The sequence below is a fragment of the Ranitomeya imitator genome, chromosome 1, assembly GCF_032444005.1.
Source record: "Ranitomeya imitator isolate aRanImi1 chromosome 1, aRanImi1.pri, whole genome shotgun sequence".
NCBI lineage: Eukaryota > Metazoa > Chordata > Amphibia > Anura > Dendrobatidae > Ranitomeya > Ranitomeya imitator.
The window spans coordinates 149,860,514-149,879,659 of NC_091282.1; the positions used below are offsets into that span (position 1 = coordinate 149,860,514).

At 46.5% G+C, this 19,146-nt stretch overlaps 1 protein-coding gene across 1 annotated transcript in view; it reads left to right on the plus strand.

Annotated features, from left to right (window-relative positions):
• Window positions 1–19,146, plus strand: part of ADGRV1 (adhesion G protein-coupled receptor V1) — a 753,646-nt gene that overhangs the window by 41,100 nt on the left and 693,400 nt on the right. Inside the window, exon 2 of the mRNA XM_069745343.1 lies at window positions 9,096–9,280. Within this exon, the coding sequence (XP_069601444.1) occupies window positions 9,098–9,280 (183 nt within the window). The 5' untranslated portion in view covers window positions 9,096–9,097. The remainder of the gene's footprint in view (window positions 1–9,095; window positions 9,281–19,146) is intronic.

Sequence of the window (19,146 nt, forward strand, 5' to 3'; positions counted from 1 at the left end):
AGCATACTCACCTAGGTCCCTGGATCCTCTTGCTGCTCCTCCTGGCCGCCGGCAGAAGAACATGGCGGACGCATGCCCAGTGCGCCCGCCATCTGTCTCCATCTGCCGGCCGGCAGGAGAACAGCAGTTGGGGCTAAAATTAGGGGTAGGGTTAGGGGTAGGGTTAGGGGTAGGGTTAGGGGTAGGGTTAGGGGTAGGGGTAGGGTTAGGGGTAGGGTTAGGGGTAGGGTTAGGGGTAGGGCTAGGGTTGGGGCTAAATTTAGGGTTAGGGTTGGGGCTAAATTTAGGGTGAGAGTTGGGGCTAAATTTAGGGTTAGGGTTGGGGCTAAATTTAGGGTTAGGCTTCTTTCACACTTACGTCGGTATGGGGCCGTCGCAATGCGTCGGCCCGACATACCGACGCACGTTGTGAAAATTGTGCACAACGTGGCAGCAGCTGTAGTTTTCCAACGCATCCGCTGCCCAATCTATGTCCTGGGGAGGAGGGGGCGGAGTTACGGCCACGCATGAAATGGCGGATTCGACGTACAAAAAAACGTTTCATTGAACGTTTTTTTGTGCCGACGCTCCGCCAAAACACAACTGATCCAGTGCATGACGGACGCGACGTGTGGCCATCCGTCACGATCCGTCGGCAATACAAGTCTATGGGCAAAAAACGCATCCTGCGGGCACATTTGCAGGATCCGTTTCTTGTCCAAAACGACGGATTGCGACGGAATGACAAACGATGCAAGTGTGAAAGTAGCCTTAGGGCTAGGGTTAGGGTTGGGGCTAAAGTTAGGGCTAGGGTTGGGGCTAAAGTTAGGGTTAGAGCTGGGATTAGGGTTAGGGTTTGGATTAGGGTTGGTATTAGGGTTAGGGTTGGCATTAGGGTTACGCTTGGGATTAGGGTTAGGTTTGGGATTAGGGTTAAGGTTAGGGTTGTGATTAGGGGTGTATTGGGATTAGGGTTAGGTTTGAGGTTAGGGTTGAGATTAGGATTAGGGGTGTGTTGGATTTAGGGTTTTGATTAGGGTTATGGTTAGGGTTGACATTGGGGTTGTTTTGGGGTAAGGGTTGTGATTATGGTTAGGGTTAGTGATTAGGATTATGGATCAGGTTGGGATTAGGGTTAGGGGTGTGTTGGGGTTAGGGTTGGAGCTAGAATTGGGGGGTTTCCACTGTTTAGGTACATCAGGGGGTCTCCAAACACGACAGCCAATTTTGCGCTCAAAAAGTCAAATGGTGCTCCCTCCCTTCTGAGCTCTGCCGTGCGCCCAAACAGTGGGTTACCCCCACATATGGGGCATCAGCGTACTCGGGATTAATTGGACAACAAGTTCTGGGGTCCAATTTCTCTTGTTACCCTTGTGAAAATAAAAACTTGGGGGCTACAAAATCTTTTTTGTGGAAAAAAAAAATATTTTTTATTTTCACGACTCTGCATTCTAAACTTCTGTGAAGCACTTGGGCATTCAAAGTTCTCACCACACATCTAGATAAGTTCCTTGGGGGGTCTAGTTTCCAAAATGGGGTCACTTGTGGGGGGTTACTACAGTTTAGGTACATCAGGGGCTCTGCAATCGCAACATAATGCCCACAGACCATTCTATCAAAGTCTGCATTCCAAAAAGGCGCTCCTTCCCTTCCGAGCTCTGCCGTGCGCCCAAACAGTGGTTTACCCCCACATATGGCGCATCAGCGTACTCGGGATAAATTGGACAACAACTATTGCAGTCCAATTTCTCCTGTTACCCTTGTGAAAATAAAAATTTGGGGGCTACAATATCTTTTTTGTGGAAAAAAAAATATTTTTTATTTTCACGACTCTGCATTCTAAACTTCTGTGAAGCACTTGGGCATTCAAAGTTCTCACCACACATCTAGATAAGTTCCTTGGGGGGTCTAGTTTCCAAAATGGGGTCACTTGTGGAGGGTTTCTACTGGTTAGGTACATCAGGGGCTCTGCAAACGCAACATAATACCCGCAGACCATTCTATCAAAGTCTGCATTCCAAAACGGCGCTCCTTCCTTCCGAGCTCTGCCATGCGCCCAAACAGTGGTTTACCCCCACATATGGGGTACCAGCATACTCAGTACAAATTGGACAACAACTTTTGGGGTCCAATTTCTCTTGTTACCCTTGTGAAAATAAAAACTTGGGGGCTAAAAAATCTTTTTTGTGGAAAAAAAAATATTTTTTATTTTCACGGCTCTGCATTATAAACTTCTGTGAAGCACTTGGGCATTCAAAGTTCTCACCACACATCTAGATAAGTTCCATGGGGGGTCTAGTTTCCAAAATGGGGTCACTTGTGGGGGATTTCTACTGTTTAGGCACATCAGGGGCTCTCCAAACGCGACATGGCGTCCGATCTCAATTCCAGCCAATTCTACATTGAAAAAGTAAAACGGCACTCTTTCTCTTCCAAGCTCTGCGGTGCGCCCAAACAGTGGTTTACCCCCACATATTGGGTATCGACGTACTCAGGAGAAATTGCACAACTACTTTAGTGGTCTAATTTCTCCTGTTACCCTTGTGAAAATAAAAATTTGTGGGCAAAAAGATAATTTTTGTAGAAAAAATGCAATTTTTTTTTTCACGGCTCTACGTTATAAACTTCTGTGAAGCACTTGGGGGTTCAAAGTGCTCACCACACATCTAGATAAGTTCCTTAAGGGGTCTAGTTTCCAAAATGGTGTCACTTGTGGGGAGTTTCCACTGTTTAGGCACATCAGGGGCTCTCTAAACGTGACATGGCGTCCGATCTCAATTCCAGCCAATTCTGCACTGAAAAAGTCAAACGGCGCTCCTTCACTTCTAAGTTCTGCGGTGCGCCCAAACAGTGGTTTACCCTCACATATGGGGTATTGGCGTATTCAGGAGAAATTGCATAATAAAATTTATGGTTACATTTCTGTTTTTACACTTGTGAAAATAAAAAAAATGGTTCTGAATTAAGATGTTTGCAAAAAAAAGTTAAATGTTCATTTTTTCCTTCCACATTGTTTCAGTTCCTGTGAAGCACGTAAAGGGTTAATAAACTTCTTGAATGTGGTTTTGAGAACCTTGAGGGGTGTAGTTTTTAGAATGGTGTCACACTTCATTATTTTCTATCATATAGACCCCTCAAAATGACTTCAAATGTGATGTGGTCCCTAAAAAAAAATGGTGTTGTAAAAATGAGAAATTGCTGGTCAACTTTTAACCCTTATAACTCCCTAACAAAAAAAAATTTTGTTTCCAAAATTGTGCTGATGTAAAGTAGACATGTGGGAAATGTTATTTATTAACTATTTTTCGTGACATATCTCTCTGATTTAAGGGCATAAAAATACAAAGTTTGAAAATTGCAAAATTTTAAAAATTTTCGCCATATTTCCGTTTTTTTCATAAATAATCGCAAGTAATATCGAAGAAATGTTACCACTAACATGAAGTACAATATGTCACGAAAAAACAATCTCAGAATCAGCGGGATCCGTTGAAGCGTTCCAGAGTTATAACCTCATAAAGTGACAGTGGTCAGAATTGCAAAAATTGGCCTGGTCATTAAGTACCAAATTGGCTCTGTCACTAAGGGGTTAAACAAAATCACAACTCTAAAATAGTCATTGTAGCCTCAAGTCGCAGAAAAAAAGAAATCACACAAGTGTTTTTGGTTGCGTGACTTGTTGGACAACTGCTGCCACACGGCACTTTACCTTTTTGCCTCCACCATACTGTCAATTACAAGATCATATAGGGTGGGAGACATTCAGTTTAACCCCTTAGTGACTGGGCCAATTTTTTTTTAAATCTGACCAGTGTCACTTTATGTGGTAATAACTCTGGAACGTTTCAACATATCCCAGTGATTTTGAGAGTGTTTTTTCATGGCACATTATAATTTATGATAATGGTAAATTTAGGTTGATATGTTTTGTGTTTATTTACAAAAATTATCAGAAATTTGACAAAATGATAAAAAAATTAGCAATTTTAAAACTTTGATTATCTCTTTAATCCAGATAGTCATGCCTTAGAAAAACATTAATAAATAACTTTTCCCTCATGTCTGCTTTACATCAGCACCATTTGTAAAATGTTCTTTTATTTTGTTAGCATTTTAGGAGGTTTAAAAATGTAACAGCAATTTTCAATATTTTTCAAGGAAATTGACATTTTTTTTGTTAGGGATTTATCCAGATTTGAAGTGACTTTAGGGGTCCTATGTATTGGTAAACCCCCAAAAGTGACACCATTTTAAAAACATCACCCCTCGACATATTGAAAACTGCTGTCAGATAGTTTACTAACCCTTCAGGTGATTTTCTGGAATTAATACAAAGTGGCATGACAGGAATGAAAAAGTGTATTTACAGTCATGGCCAAAAGTATTAACACCCCTGCAATTCTGTCAGATAATACTCAGTTTCTTCCTGAAAATGATTGCAATCACAAATTCTTTGGTATTATTATCTTCATTTAATTTGTCTTAAAAGAAAAAACACAAATGAGAATGAAGCAAAAAGCAAAACATTGATCATTTCACACAAAACACCTAATATGGCCCAGACAAAAGTATTGGTACCCTCAGCCTAAGGCCGGCGTCACACACAGCGTATGAAAATACGGTCCGTATATTACGGCCGTAATACGCTGAAAAGTCCCGAAAATAGTGGTCCGTAGCTCCTCCATAGGCAGGGTGTGTCACCGTTTTTTGCGCATGGCATCCTCCGTATGTAATCCGTATGGCAGCCGTAATGCGTGTTTTTAGCGCAGGCTTGCAAAACCGACATACCGCTATACAAGGGATCCATGTGTTAAAAAAAAAAAAAACATATATACTGTCTCTCTCTCTCTCTCTCTCTCTCTCTATATATATATGTCAGTAGACACATATATGTATATATATTATTGCTTCAAACAGCGCGAGATAGCAGAAAGCCGGTAATTCAATTACCGGCTTTTGCTTTCTCCTTCCTAAACCCGACATGATATGAGACCTGGTTTACATACAGTAAACCATCTCATATCACCATTTTTTTTGCATATTCCACACTACTAATGTCAGTAGTGTGTCTATGCAAAATTTGGCCGTTCTAGCTAGTTAATTAAAGGGTTAAATGGCGGAAAAAAATGGAGTGGGCTCCCGCACAATTTTCTCCGCCAGAGTAGTAAAGCCAGTGACTGAGGGCAGATATTAATAGCCTGGAGAGGATCCATGGTTATTGGCCCCCCCTGGCTAAAAACATCTGCCCCCAGCCACCCCAGAAAAGGCACATCTGGAAGATGCGCCTATTCTGGCACTTGGCCACTCTCTTCCCATTCCCGTGTAGCGGTGGGATATGGGGTAATGAAGGGTTAATGTCACCTTGCTATTGTAAGGTGACATTAAGCCAAATTAATAATGGAGAGGCGTCAAATATGACACCTATCCATTATTAATCTAATACTAGTAAAGGGTTAAAAAAAAAACACACACACATTATTAAAAATTAATTTATTGAAAAAATCACAAAGGCTGTTGTATTAATTTATTCTACTCTCAATCCACTCACTGAAGACCCTCGATCTGTAAATTAAAAAAAAATAATAAACCAACAATATACATACCTTCCGAGGATCTGTAAGGTCCAACGATGTAGATCCATCTGAAGGGGTTAAAATATTTTGCAGACACGAGCTCCGCTAATGCAGGCTGCTCATTTCTGCAAAACCCCGGCGAATGAAGCTAAATATAGATCAATGAGCTATATTTAGCTTAATTTGCGGTGAGGCGCCCTCTGCTGGCTGTTCCTAGATCGTGGGAACTTTCCTTGAAAGCTCCCTTGCTCGAGTTCATATGAGGACAACCAGCAGAGGGCGCCTCACCGCAAATTAAGCTAAATATAGCTCATTGATCTATATTTAGCTTCATTCGCCGGGGTTTTGCAGAAATGAGCAGCCTGCATTAGCGGAGCTCGTGTCTGCAAAATATTTTAACCCCTTCAGATGGATCTACATCGTTGGACCTTACAGATCCTCGGAAGGTATGTATATTGTTGGTTTGTTATTTTTTTTTAATTTACAGATCGAGGGTCTTCAGTGAGTGGATTGAGAGTAGAATAAATTAATACAACAGCCTTTGTGATTTTTTCAATAAATTAATTTTTAATAATGTGTGTGTGTTTTTTTTTTAACCCTTTACTAGTATTAGATTAATAATGGATAGGTGTCATAATTGACGCCTCTCCATTATTAATTAGGCTTAATGTCACCTTACAATAGCAAGGTGGCATTAACCCTTCATTACCCCATATCCCACCGCTACACGGGAATGGGAAGAGAGTGGCCAAGTGCCAGAATAGGCGCATCTTCCAGATGTGCCTTTTCTGGGGTGGCTGGGGGCAGGTGTTTTTAGCCAGGGGGGGGGGGGGGCAATAACCGTGGACCCTCTCCAGGCTATTAATATCTGCCCTCAGTCACTGGCTTTACTACTCTGGCGGAGAAAATTGTGCGGGAGCCCACGCCAATTTTTTCTGCCATTTAACCCCTTATTTTACTAGCTAGAACTGCCAAATTTTGCATAGACACACTACTGACATTAGTAGTGTGGAATATGCAAAAAAAAATGGTGATAAGAGATGGTTTACTGTATGTAAACCAGGTCTCATATCATGTCGGGTTTAGGAAGGAGAAAGCAAAAGCCGGTAATTGAATTACCGGCTTTTCTCTCTAACACCGCTGCGTATTCCTCGCAAGTCACACTGCTGGTCCGTGTGGAATCCGTATTTTTGGGGCTTCCATAGACTTTCATTGACGTTTTATTTGCGCAATACGGTGACAAACGCAGCATGCTGCGATTTTCCACGGCCGTAGAAAGCCGTATAATATGGATCAGTTTAATACGGCAGATAGGAGCAGGGGCATAGAGAATAATTATGCCGTATTTTTTGCGAGTTTTACTGACGTAGTTTCTGCGCTCTTACGTCCGTAAAACTCGCAAGTGTGACGCCGGCCTAATACTTGGTTGCACAACCTTTAGCCAAAATAACTGTGACCAACCGCTTCCGGTAACCATCAATGAGTTTCTTACAATGCTCTGCTGGAATTTTAGACCATTCTTCTTTGGCAAACTGCTCCAGGTCCCTGATATTTGAAGGGTGCCTTCTCCAAACTGCCATTTTTAGATCTCTCCACAGGTGTTCTATGGGATTCAGGTCTGGACTCATTGCTGGCCACCTTAGAAGTCTCCAGTGCTTTCTCTCAAACCATTTTCTAGTGCTTTTTGAAGTGTGTTTTGGGTCATTGTCCTGCTGGAAGACCCATGACCTCTGAGGGAGACCCAGCTTTCTCACACTGGGCCCTACATTATGCTGCAAAATTTGTTGGTAGTCTTCAGACTTCATAATGCCATGCACACGGTCAAGCAGTCCAGTGCCAGAGGCAGCAAAGCAACCCCAAAACATCAGGGAACCTCCGCCATGTTTGACTGTAGGGACTGTGTTCTTTTCTTTGAATGCCTCTTTTTTTCTCCTGTAAACTCTATGTTGATGCCTTTGCCCAAAAAGCTCTACTTTTGTCTCATCTGACCAGAGAACATTCTTCCAAAACGTTTTAGGCTTTTTCAGGTTAGTTTTGGCAAACTCCAGCCAGGCTTTTTTATGTCTCGGGGTAAGAAGTGGGGTCTTTCTGGGTCTCCTACCATACAGTCCCTTTTCATTCAGACGCCGACGGATAGTACGGGTTGACACTGTTGTACCCTCGTACTGCAGGGCAGATTGAACTTGTTTGGATGTTAGTCTAGGTTCTTTATCCAACATCCGCACAATCTTGCGTTGAAATCTCTTGTTAATACTTCTTTTCCATCCACATCTAGGGAGGTTAGCCACAGTGCCATGGGCTTTAAAATTCTTGATGACACTGCGCACGGTAGATACAGGAACATTCAGGTCTTTGGAGATGGACTTGCAGCCTTGAGAGTGCTCATGCTTCCTCACAATTTGGTTTCTCAAGTCCTCAGACAGTTCTTTGGTCTTCTTTCTTTTCACCATGCTCAATGTGGTACACACAAGGACACAGGACAGAGGTTGAGTCAACTTTAATCCATGTCAACTGGCTGCAAGTGTGATATAGTTATTGCCAACACCTGTTAGGTGCCACAGGTAAGTTACAGGTGCTGTTAATTACACAAATTAGGGAAGCATCACATGATTTTTCGAACGGTGCCAATACTTTTGTCCACCCCCTTTTTATGTTTGGTGTGGAATTATATCCAATTTGGCTTTAGGACAATTATTTTAGTGTTTTTTCATTTAAGACAAATTAAATGAAGATAATAATACCAAAGAATTTGTGATTGCAATCATTTTCAGGAAGAAACTGAGTATTATCTGACAGAATTGCAGGGGTGTTAATACTTTTGGCCATGACTGTACACCACCTAAATGTCACAAACTTCTGGACAGGTTACAACAGCCGTCAGACTCTAAGGGTACGTTCACATTTGCGTTGTGTGTTGCATCGGCGACGCAATGCACAACGCATGCAAAACGCATGGTTTTGTTACACATGCGTCCATTTTTGGCTTGCTTTTGGACGCAAAAAAATGCAACTTGCTGCGTCCTCTGCGGCCTGACGCTTGCGCCAAAAAATCGCATGCGTCACAAAACGCAACACAATGCATGTCCATGCGCGCCCCATGTTAAATATAGGGGCGCATGGTGCATGCGTCGCCGCGGCTGCGCCCGCTGCAACGCTAATGTGAACGTAGCCTAAGGCCGCTATTTGATCGTGAATTGCCATCGCAAGCATCAGGACCACACAATCATGATCTGAGGGAGCCAATGAGGATAAAGAGGGAGAAGCCAAACTCTGTTAACCATTTATATGACGTAGTCATTAGTGACAGCAGCATCTAAGGGGTTAAACAGATACGGCCGGTGCTAACACTTATCGTGGCTGATTCAGCAAGTTGTCAGCTATGGTGTACAGCCGACAGCTGCTGGATTGTCACCTGTATGGGGAGGCTATTCTCTTATCTCTCAGGTCAGTTAAAGACGTATTGGCGGCCATTAAGGTGTGTTAATACCTACTTACCCAAGTTTAAAATGAGTGTTTTCAAAGTCTGCTTTCTTCTCCTTACAGGGATGCCCTCTGCTCCTTCCTCTGCACTTATCTTCTTAGCATTATTAGTCACTGTCGTATCAGGAGAAACACAAGTGCAATTTGCTGGACAAACTGAATTTTTTGTAAATGAAACTGCGACTACAGTCATACGTCTGGTGATTGAAAGGACGGGAGCCCCTGTCAACATCACTGCAATCGTCCTGGTAAGAGAAGAGATTGCTATTACATAATGTGTGCGGATTGCACCAGGCGTCTGTTCATTGTGACCCACTTTATAGCATTTATTTGTAATAAGTGATAATTATGGTATGTACGGTATATTATTATATATGGATACAATTACCAGTCTGACTTTTTTCATTTTATTTTCGGTGACTGTGCACATTTATTTTTCCGAGCATTACCGTATAGCGCTTCTAATGCTGAAAGTGCAGGAAATGTGTCGGCAATTTATTGCAGTAAATTGGCATAATCTCTGCTGAAGCAGGCCAGCGCCACTAATCTCTATTTAATCAATATTGACATATCACTTACTTTTAGGTTAAATACTGAAGTAAGGCTCATTATAGTATTATAACCAAAGACCTGTCATCATCATCTAGGTTTTCTACGCACTGATTCACTGCTGAGCCGGCAGTAAGTCCGAGCCGGGGCGCCGCTCACAATGTCCTGACCGTAGCTGCGCACCTCTGTGACTGAAAGCCGTAAGTTGCTGGGAGGAATAAAGTTCATTTCCTCCCAGTAGCCGGGGTGTTGGTGCAGCGGTCGCACAGCTTTAGAGATTAATGGTGTTTTTTAACATAACAGGTTTTTTTTTTATTATTGCCCTAAGAACTCACAGGCAGGTAGTTGATAACAACATGCCTGTTTTTCGCGGTGCCGATCTCAGTGAGGTCAAAGACCGCTTCTGCCAGCTACTCCCGTTGACATCACATCGCCAGAGCTGTGGGTTCTCTTCCGCCCTGCTCTGTTGCCGGGGTGTGACTGTCGATGTCATGCTGGTTGTCAGCCGGCTGTACGCTGCCTAACTGGGGGAAGCCGGCTGTAAATCAGCATGATAACGGCAGTCATCCCCGGTTAACAGAACATCCCGAAGAAGAAGAAGAGCTGCTGATGTGGAGAAGCTGAATTGCCGGCAGGAGTGGTCTGCGATCTCTCTGAGCCGGCATCAGGTAGTTGCCTCTATTAGCATTTTTTAGGCTCATTGTAAAAAAAAAAGTAACGTCATGGACAACTCCTTTAAATGCAGCAGGTTTTTGCATAAGGAATGGAAACATTAAAAGCACAGTATTTCACTACGTGGGGACACCATGCACATCATATTTCAGATGCAAAATCCACTGCAATATGTGTACCTATTACATGCTGCCTTTTTTGTTGCAATTTTGCAGCAGATTTCACCTATGGCTTCTCAGAGGGTTAAAACCTCAAGGAATTCTGCACAAAGGGAGGGTTTTAAAGGGCCACTGTCACCCCCTCCAGCCATTATAAACTAAAAGAGCCACTTTGTGCAGCAGTAATGCTGCATTCTAACAAGGTGGCTCTTTTAGTTTTTTGTTCATGTATTCCCAAAATAAAGCGCTTTGAAACTTATCCAAAATACCTCTCTTTGTCCATGGAGGTGGGTCCTCACTCCTCAGCTTGAACCGGTACTCTGCCGTCACTCACATCTTCAGGGGCTTTCGGCGCCGCCCCCTCCGTGCTTTTTTTGCTTCAAAACCGGCGCCTGCGCTGTGTACAACTGTGTGGGGCAGGCGCAGTAAGCTCTGGCCGTCTGACGTCCCAGCCAGGCTTGCAGACTGCGCCTGTGCGGGCAGTGCGGCCACCCACCTTGGGAATCCCAGCCCCGCAGTGTGTTATGCATTATGCACAGTGTGGGGCTGGGATTCATAGGCAGAGCGGCCGCACAGGCGCAGTCTGCAAGCCTGGCTGGGACGTCAGACGGCCAGAGCTTACTGCGCCTGCCCCACACAGTTGTACACAGCGCAGGCGCCGGTTTTGAAACAAAAAAAATGCGGAGGGGGCAGCGCCAAAAGCCCCTGAAGATGTGAGTGACGGCAGAGTACCGGTTCAAGCTGGGGAGTGAGGTCCCGCCTCCATGGACAAAGAGAGGTATTTTGGATAAGTTTCAAAGCGCTTTATTTTGGGAATACATGAACAAAAAACTAAAAGAGCCACCTTGTTAGAATGCAGCATTACTGCTGCACAAGGTGGCTCTTAAAAGTTAAAAGTTTATAACGGCTGGAGGGGGTGACAGTAGCCCTTTAAAATCTGTGCAGCTGATTTTCTGACCAAATTTTTCTGCAGCACGTTAATGAAATATGTTTGTTTATTCCGTTATTTAGCTAATACTGGATAAAGCTGCTGATTTTATGCACACAAATCCACAAGAAAAAGGCCATTCAAATATGCAACATGTGAACATGTCCTAAAAGTGATTATTAAATTGTTATTCCCATCTTTATAAATGGATATGGTCGGAGTAGGGATTGTAAATACAAGCAATTTCTACAATTTACTGTTTATAGAACCAGAAACACATGGGCTACTTGCTGTTAGGTCTCGAGTTCCCGCTTCTGCACAGGGGGAATCTCGAGCCATCTCCGCTGCGGTCTCCCATTCTTATCCAGCCGCAGTGGAGTCTGCTCAGCAGGGACGTCGGTCCCAGCGTCTTGCTCAGTCTCACTCTGTACAGAGAGTTACTGCTGCTTCTTCAGCTTCTGCCATTAAAGCCAGTGTTGGTCAGCAGCGAGCGGACTTCTCTGGGACTAAGTCCTTGTCTGCACACACTGAGCATGCCCAGGGCAAGATCTCCCGTTGGAGATCGAGGGTCATGTGCTCAGGCTCTGCAGCACATTCCATTGGTCCTCTTGGCAGGTCTTGGAAGGGCAAAGTTTCTGTGGCCACTTCCTGTGCTGCAACTATATAAACTGCGCATGACCGCACGGCCATGCGCTAGTGTACATTTGCATACGTGTGTTTGTTGTGAGTGCAAGTCGTCCTTGGATACCCCTTCCCTATTGAGTGTCTGTTCGCGGAAGGTGTATGGTTGCTATCTAGCGCCCGACTTATCCTACAGCACGAATCACACATTACAGCGTCCAGTTGCTGTGACCGCCAGTACGGCGCCGTGCACTTCCTCTTTGCTTTCCTTACCCAAGCCTGGGTGGTTAGTGGCGTTCGTCAGTGCGGCACCGCATGCACTCTTGTGCCCTAATATTGTTATTTAGCTTCCTTACACACCCAGTTGCGGTGTTGTGCCAGCAAGGGTCTAATCGGACTTCAATCCTAGTTGGGGTTGAGTTCGCTGACTACTTGCTCGCGCTCTATGTGCGGTACCGCGATCCTGTGACGCAACAGGATCGCTTCCTTCACGCTGGGTGAAGTTTAACCCACGTGTGTATACTTATGAGTACCGCCATATAGTCCGTCATTACTTGGCAGCAGGTTCCATCTCTGCACGGTGGACCCCGGGCTGCGAATGCACCATACTCTATCTGTCTCATTATTTGGTGCGTTCCGCTAGCCCTAACATTACACTAGCGCCAGGGTCTGGCTAGTAATGACGGACAAACAGCAATCCTTGCGGTATATCCAGCAGCTGGAGGGGAGGTTGGCAGCTCTTGAGAGCGCAACCTCAGCTGTGGATGTTACCGCAGTTGCTGTACAGGCTGCTAGCGTGGCTGCAGCAACCCTGTCCATTGCCACCCCTGCTCCGACATTTTCTCGCCTCCCGCTGCCAGAAAAATGTTCTGGGGATAGCAAATTTTGTAGGGGATTTGTGAGTCAGTGCTCTATTCACCTCGAGCTCCTGGCTGCACGTTTTCCCACAGAGCGGGCTAAGGTGGGATTTATAGTGTCTCTCTTGTCGGACAGGGCGTTGGAATGGGCTACGCCGCTGTGGGAGCGTGGCGATCATGTGGTGCAGAGTGCTCCGCTGTTTCTGAGCACTCTGAAACAGGTCTTTTTAGGACCTCAAGTCACCCATGATACTGCGCTCCAACTGCTGGCATTAACTCAGGGTGAGTCCTTGGTCAGTCATTTTGCCGTCCAATTCCGCACTTTAGCTTCTGAGCTGGATTGGTCGGATAAAGCTCTTATCCCCATATTTTGGAGGGGCCTGGCTGACCACGTTAAGGACGCTCTGGCCACTAGGGAGATTCCTGCCACACTGGAGGAGTTAATAACTGTCTCCACTCGAATTGACCTCCGTTTTAACGAGCGGAGGTTAGAGCGAGCCCAGTGTAGGCAGAGGTTTCGGCTGGCTCCTACCTTCGCCAAACCTCTGGAATCTCCGGTCCTGGTTCCTGAGTCACATGAGGCCAGGGAAGTGTCACAAGCTGGATCTAAGTCCCGGACCGCTTGTGCACTCAAGGTCTGTCATGTTTGCCAGCAGTCAGGACATCTAGCCACCAGATGTTCTCAGCGGTCGAGGAAACGTCAGCGTCTAGTGGTAGTAGGTGGAGGTACACTAGACACGGCGACGTTTGCCTCTAAATTGTCCTTTAAGGGGACAATTACTATAGGCTCATTCTCCCACTCGGTAGAGCTCTGCGTGGATTCTGGGGCGGAGGGCAATTTTATGTCTTCTGCCTTCGCCCAACGTCACGCAATACCCCTGGTTATGCTAGCTCAACCAGTAACGGTACGAGTGGTGAATGGGTCGACACTGCCCTCACAGATAACACACCAGACCATCCCTTTTACTCTGTCCATGTCGCCATCTCATCAGGAGATTATATCTCTGCTCGTCATTCCTGAGGGAATTGATGAGGTCCTGTTGGGAATACTTGGTTACGGTACCACTCTCCTCATATCGAGTGGTCCTCTGGCAGAATCCTGGGATGGGGCGAATCTTGTGGGGGTAGGTGTCAGAGGGAGTGCGTTCAGGTTGCTACTACAGAGGTACCCGCAGATCTTTCCTCTCTCCCCAAGCAGTATTGGTCTTATGCAGACGTGTTCTCCAAAAAGGCGGCGGAGATCCTTCCGCCCCATCGCCCCTATGACTGTCCTATTGATCTCTTGCCTGGTGCCGAGCCTCCCCGGGGTCGGGTCTATCCGCTATCTCTCCCGGAGACGGAGGCAATGTCACAGTACATCCAGGAAAATCTGGCAAGAGGATTCATTAGGAAGTCAGTGTCACCTGCTGGGGCAGGGTTCTTCTTCGTGCAGAAGAAGAATGGGGAATTGCGTCCATGCATAGACTACAGGGGTCTAAATGCCATCACCGTTAAAAATAAGTATCCTTTGCCCTTGATATCTGAGCTCTTCGATAGGCTTCGGGGAGCAAGGGTATTTACTAAACTAGATCTGCGGGGTGCTTACAACCTGATTCGCATCCGTGAGGGGGACGACTGGAAGACGGCTTTTAACACTAGGGATGGGCACTATGAATATCTGGTGATGCCCTTCGGGCTCTGTAATGCCCCAGCCGTTTTCCAAGACTTTGTGAACGATATCTTCCGGGATATGCTTTCCACCTCGGTCGTAGTCTATCTGGATGATATTCTCATCTACTCTCCAGATATTGATTCCCACCGGAGAGATGTTTGCAAAGTCTTCGACCTCCTACGGGCAAACTCCCTCTATGCCAAGTTGGAGAAGTGTATGTTTGAGCAGGAGTCCTTACCTTTCCTAGGCTACATCATCTCTGCCCAGGGATTGGCTATGGATCCTGCCAAACTACAGGCTGTGATGGACTGGCAGGAACCCCATTCTCTTAAAGCGGTGCAGCGCTTTATGGGGTTCATTAATTATTATCGCCAGTTCATTCCGCACTTCTCAACTTTGGTAGCTCCCTTGGTTGCCCTCACCAAGAAGGGGGCGAATCCCAAATTGTGGTCTGAGGAGGTCTCCAAGGCCTTTAACTCTATAAAGTCACACTTCGCTAGCGCTCCCATCCTACATCGCCCCGATGTTGATAAGCCATTTATCATGGAGGTGGATGCCTCTCCTGTTGGTGCTGGAGCAGTCCTCTTCCAAAAGGATGCTCAAGGTCGGAAGCATCCTTGCTTCTTTTTCTCCAAGACCTTCTCACCAGCAGAGAGGAATTATTCCATCGGGGACAGGGAGTTGCTAGCCATGAAGTTGGCTTTCTCGGAGTGGAGACATCTCTTGGAGGGAGCACGTTTTCCCTTCCAAGTCTTCACAGACCATAAAAATTTGGTGTACCTGCAGACAGCCCAGCGGTTGAATTCTCGCCAGGCCAGATGGTCCTTATTCTTCTCCCGGTTTCATTTCACCCTCCATTTTCTTTCTGGGGAGAAGAACATTCGGGCCGACGCTCTCTCTCGCTCCGTTGTGTCATCTGCGGAGGAGGAGGAGGAGCCTCGGCTTATTGTCCCCACCGAGAGCTTGAGAACTGTGGCCCCGGTTTCGCTAGAGTCTGTGCCTCCGGGCAAGACTTTTGTACCATCCAGTTTGCGACCGGAGGTTCTCTCTTGGGCACACTCGTCCAGGGTGGGTGGACATTTTGGTACCAAAAGGACATCTGAGTTACTGGCGAGGACATACTGGTGGCCGCATATGGCTCGTGATGTCGCAGAGTATGTTCGGGCGTGTGTCTCTTGCGCCAAGAACAAGACTCCTCGGCAACGGCCAGCTGGTTTGCTTTATCCTCTGCCGGTGGCGGACAGGCCCTGGGAGATGGTCGGGATGGACTTTGTGGTGGGCTTACCCAAGTCTCGTAACTGCACCATTATCTGGGTGATCACCGACCATTTTTCCAAAATGGTGCACTTGGTGCCTCTTCCACGGCTACCTTCTGCACGGGCGTTGGCTGTCTTGTTCGTCAAGCATATCTTTCGCCTACACAGTATGCCAGACAAAATTGTTAGTGACCGGGGTCCCCAGTTTGCGTCTCGATTCTGGAGAGAGCTTTGTCGTCTACTCAGTATTGAGTTGAATCTCTCTTCGGCATATCCCGAGACGAATGGGTTGGTAGAGAGGGCCAACCAGACCTTGGTCACATATTTACGACATTTTGTTTCTGCCAGGCAGGATGACTGGGCATCCTTGCTACCGTGGGCAGAGTTTGCACTTAACAATGCCGTAGCCGACTCCACCGGTCAGACTCCATTCCTCCTAAATTACGACCAGCATCCGCGTGTTCCTGTGCCCATGCCTGTGTCTTCTGCTGACTCCAGGGTGGCAGACTGGGCTGTGGAGGCACGGGACATTTGGGACCGCACGCAGGATGCCATTCGGGCCTCCAAGGAGAGAATGAGGTCCTCCGCCGATGTTCATCGGCGCCCCGCTCCGACCTTTGCTCCTGGCGACTTGGTGTGGCTTTCCGCCCGTAACATCAGGCTGTGAGTTGAGTCCACTAAGTTTGCTCCTCGCTACTTGGGTCCCTTCAAGGTTCTCGAACGGGTTAATCCTGTGGTCTACCGTTTGGCTCTTCCTCCATGCTTGGGTATCACCGACACCTTTCATGTGTCCCTCTTGAAACCCGTATACATGTCCCGGTTTTCCGAGTCATCTGCCGGGACATCGGGTTCGTCTACGGACGATTACGAGGTGAACGCTATTTTGGGGTGCAAGGTGGTACGCGGCAAAAAGTTCTATCTGGTGGATTGGAAGGGTTATGGCCCAGAGGACAGGTCATGGGAGCCTGCTGAAAACATTCGGGCCCCACAGCTCATTGCTGCCTTCGAGCGTAGCGAGGCCCAAGGAGGGGGGGCCATGTTAGGTCTCGAGTTCCCGCTTCTGCACAGGGGGAATCTCGAGCCATCTCCGCTGCGGTCTCCCATTCTTATCCAGCCGCAGTGGAGTCTGCTCAGCAGGGACGTCGGTCCCAACATCTTGCTCAGTCTCACTCTGTACAGAGAGTTACTGCTGCTTCTTCAGCTTCTGCAGCGAGCGGACTTCTCTGGGACTAAGTCCTTGTCTGCACACACTGAGCATGCCCAGGGCAAGATCTCCCGTTGGAGATCGAGGGTCATGTGCTCAGGCTCTGCAGCACATTCCATTGGTCCTCTTGGCAGGTCTTGGAAGGGCAAAGTTTCTGTGGCCACTTCCTGTGCTGCAACTATATAAACTGCGCATGACCGCACGGCCATGCGCTAGTGTACATTTGCATACGTGTGTTTGTTGTGAGTGCAAGTCGTCCTTGGATACCCCTTCCCTATTGAGTGTCTGTTCGCGGAAGGTGTATGGTTGCTATCTAGCGCCCGACTTATCCTACAGCACGAATCACACATTACAGCGTCCAGTTGCTGTGACCGCCAGTACGGCGCCGTGCACTTCCTCTTTGCTTTCCTTACCCAAGCCTGGGTGGTTAGTGGCGTTCGTCAGTGCGGCACCGCATGCACTCTTGTGCCCTAATATTGTTATTTAGCTTCCTTACACACCCAGTTGCGGTGTTGTGCCAGCAAGGGTCTAATCGGACTTCAATCCTAGTTGGGGTTGAGTTCGCTGACTACTTGCTCGCGCTCTATGTGCGGTACCGCGATCCTGTGACGCAACAGGATCGCTTCCTTCACGCTGGGTGAAGTTTAACCCACGTGTGTATACTTATGAGTACCGCCATATAGTCCGTCATTACTTGGCAGCAGGTTCCATCTCTGCACGGTGGACCCCGGGCTGCGAACGCACCATACTCTATCTGTCTCATTATTTGGTGCGTTCCGCTAGCCCTAACACTTGCACATTGAACAAGTCTGAAGGAATTTACTGTTTATGACAATTTTCATCTGTTCTTGAAATATTAACACTTGTTTATAGCTCGTTGCCTTGGCGACCGACCACCGCTGCTAGACAGCAGAACATGCACAGTGCTTTCAAGCACTTTTCCATGGAGCTTGTAAGCACTGTTTAAAAACAGAAAAAGATCTGGATGCTGATACAGTTGAAAGCAATGATGGAGGAGGGAAGCCATCCACTCCCTCCCTCATCAGTATCCCCCGACGTCTGATATCTGATATCTCAGCGCAGTGGGAGTGATGACGTCACTAGATGATACCCGCTGTGTGGGGATATGCAGCGCTTCAGATCACACGCTGAGGAGACCGTAGAAGCAAGGGACAGAGAGAAGGTAAGTGTTTATTATTTCTTTTAAATCAATGACTACGTTGTGTGCTGCATTATACTATATGGAGGCCTATTATTTAAATGGAAATTCATTATACTATATGAAGTGCATTGGGAGCACATTATACTATATGGAGGGCATTGGGGCAGTATTATACTATATGGAAGGCAATGGGGGAGCATTATATTATATGGAGGCATATTACACTATATGAAGTGCAATGGGGGTGCATTATACTATATGGAGGGCAATGAGGGTTCATTATATTACACCGAGAGCAATGTGGGGCCCATTATACTATATTGAAGGCAATATGGGGGTCATTTTAATATTTGGAGGGCTTTTTGGGGGTTATTATACTATGTGGAGGGCTATGTGGGTCTCATTATACTATACGGAGGACTATATGGGGCCCATTATACTATATGGAAGGCTATGTGGGGGCTATTGTACTATTAGAAGGCTAAGTGTGAGACCATTGTAATATTTGGAGGGCTACGTGGGAGCCTTTATACTTTATGGAGGGCTATCTGGGCCCATTGTAATATTTGGAGGGTTACGTGGGAGCCTTTATACTTTATGGAGGGCTATCTGGGGGCTATTATACTGTTAGCAGGGCTATATAGGGGGCCATTATACTGTTTGCAGGGCTATGTGGGGCCATTATACTGTTTGCTAGGCTATGTGGGGGCCATTTTACTGTTTGCAGGGCTATGTGGGTGTCTATTATTCTGCTGTGATAGAAGGCCTTTGTGGGTGCTGTTATACTGTTTGGCGGATTAGTGGGGCCATTATACTGTATGCAAGCATTCATACAGTGTGAAGGTTTCTTTCTATCATACTGTGTGGCTACGCTTCTGTGGGGCCTTTATGCTGTTTGGAGGGCTGTTTGGGGGCTATTATGCTGTTTGGAGGGTTGTGTGGGGGCCATTATGCTGTTTGGAGGGCTGTTTGGGGGCTATTATACTGTTTGGAGGGCTAGTGGGGCCATCATACAGTGTAGAGGGTTGTGTTGTGACCATCATACTGTGTGGATGA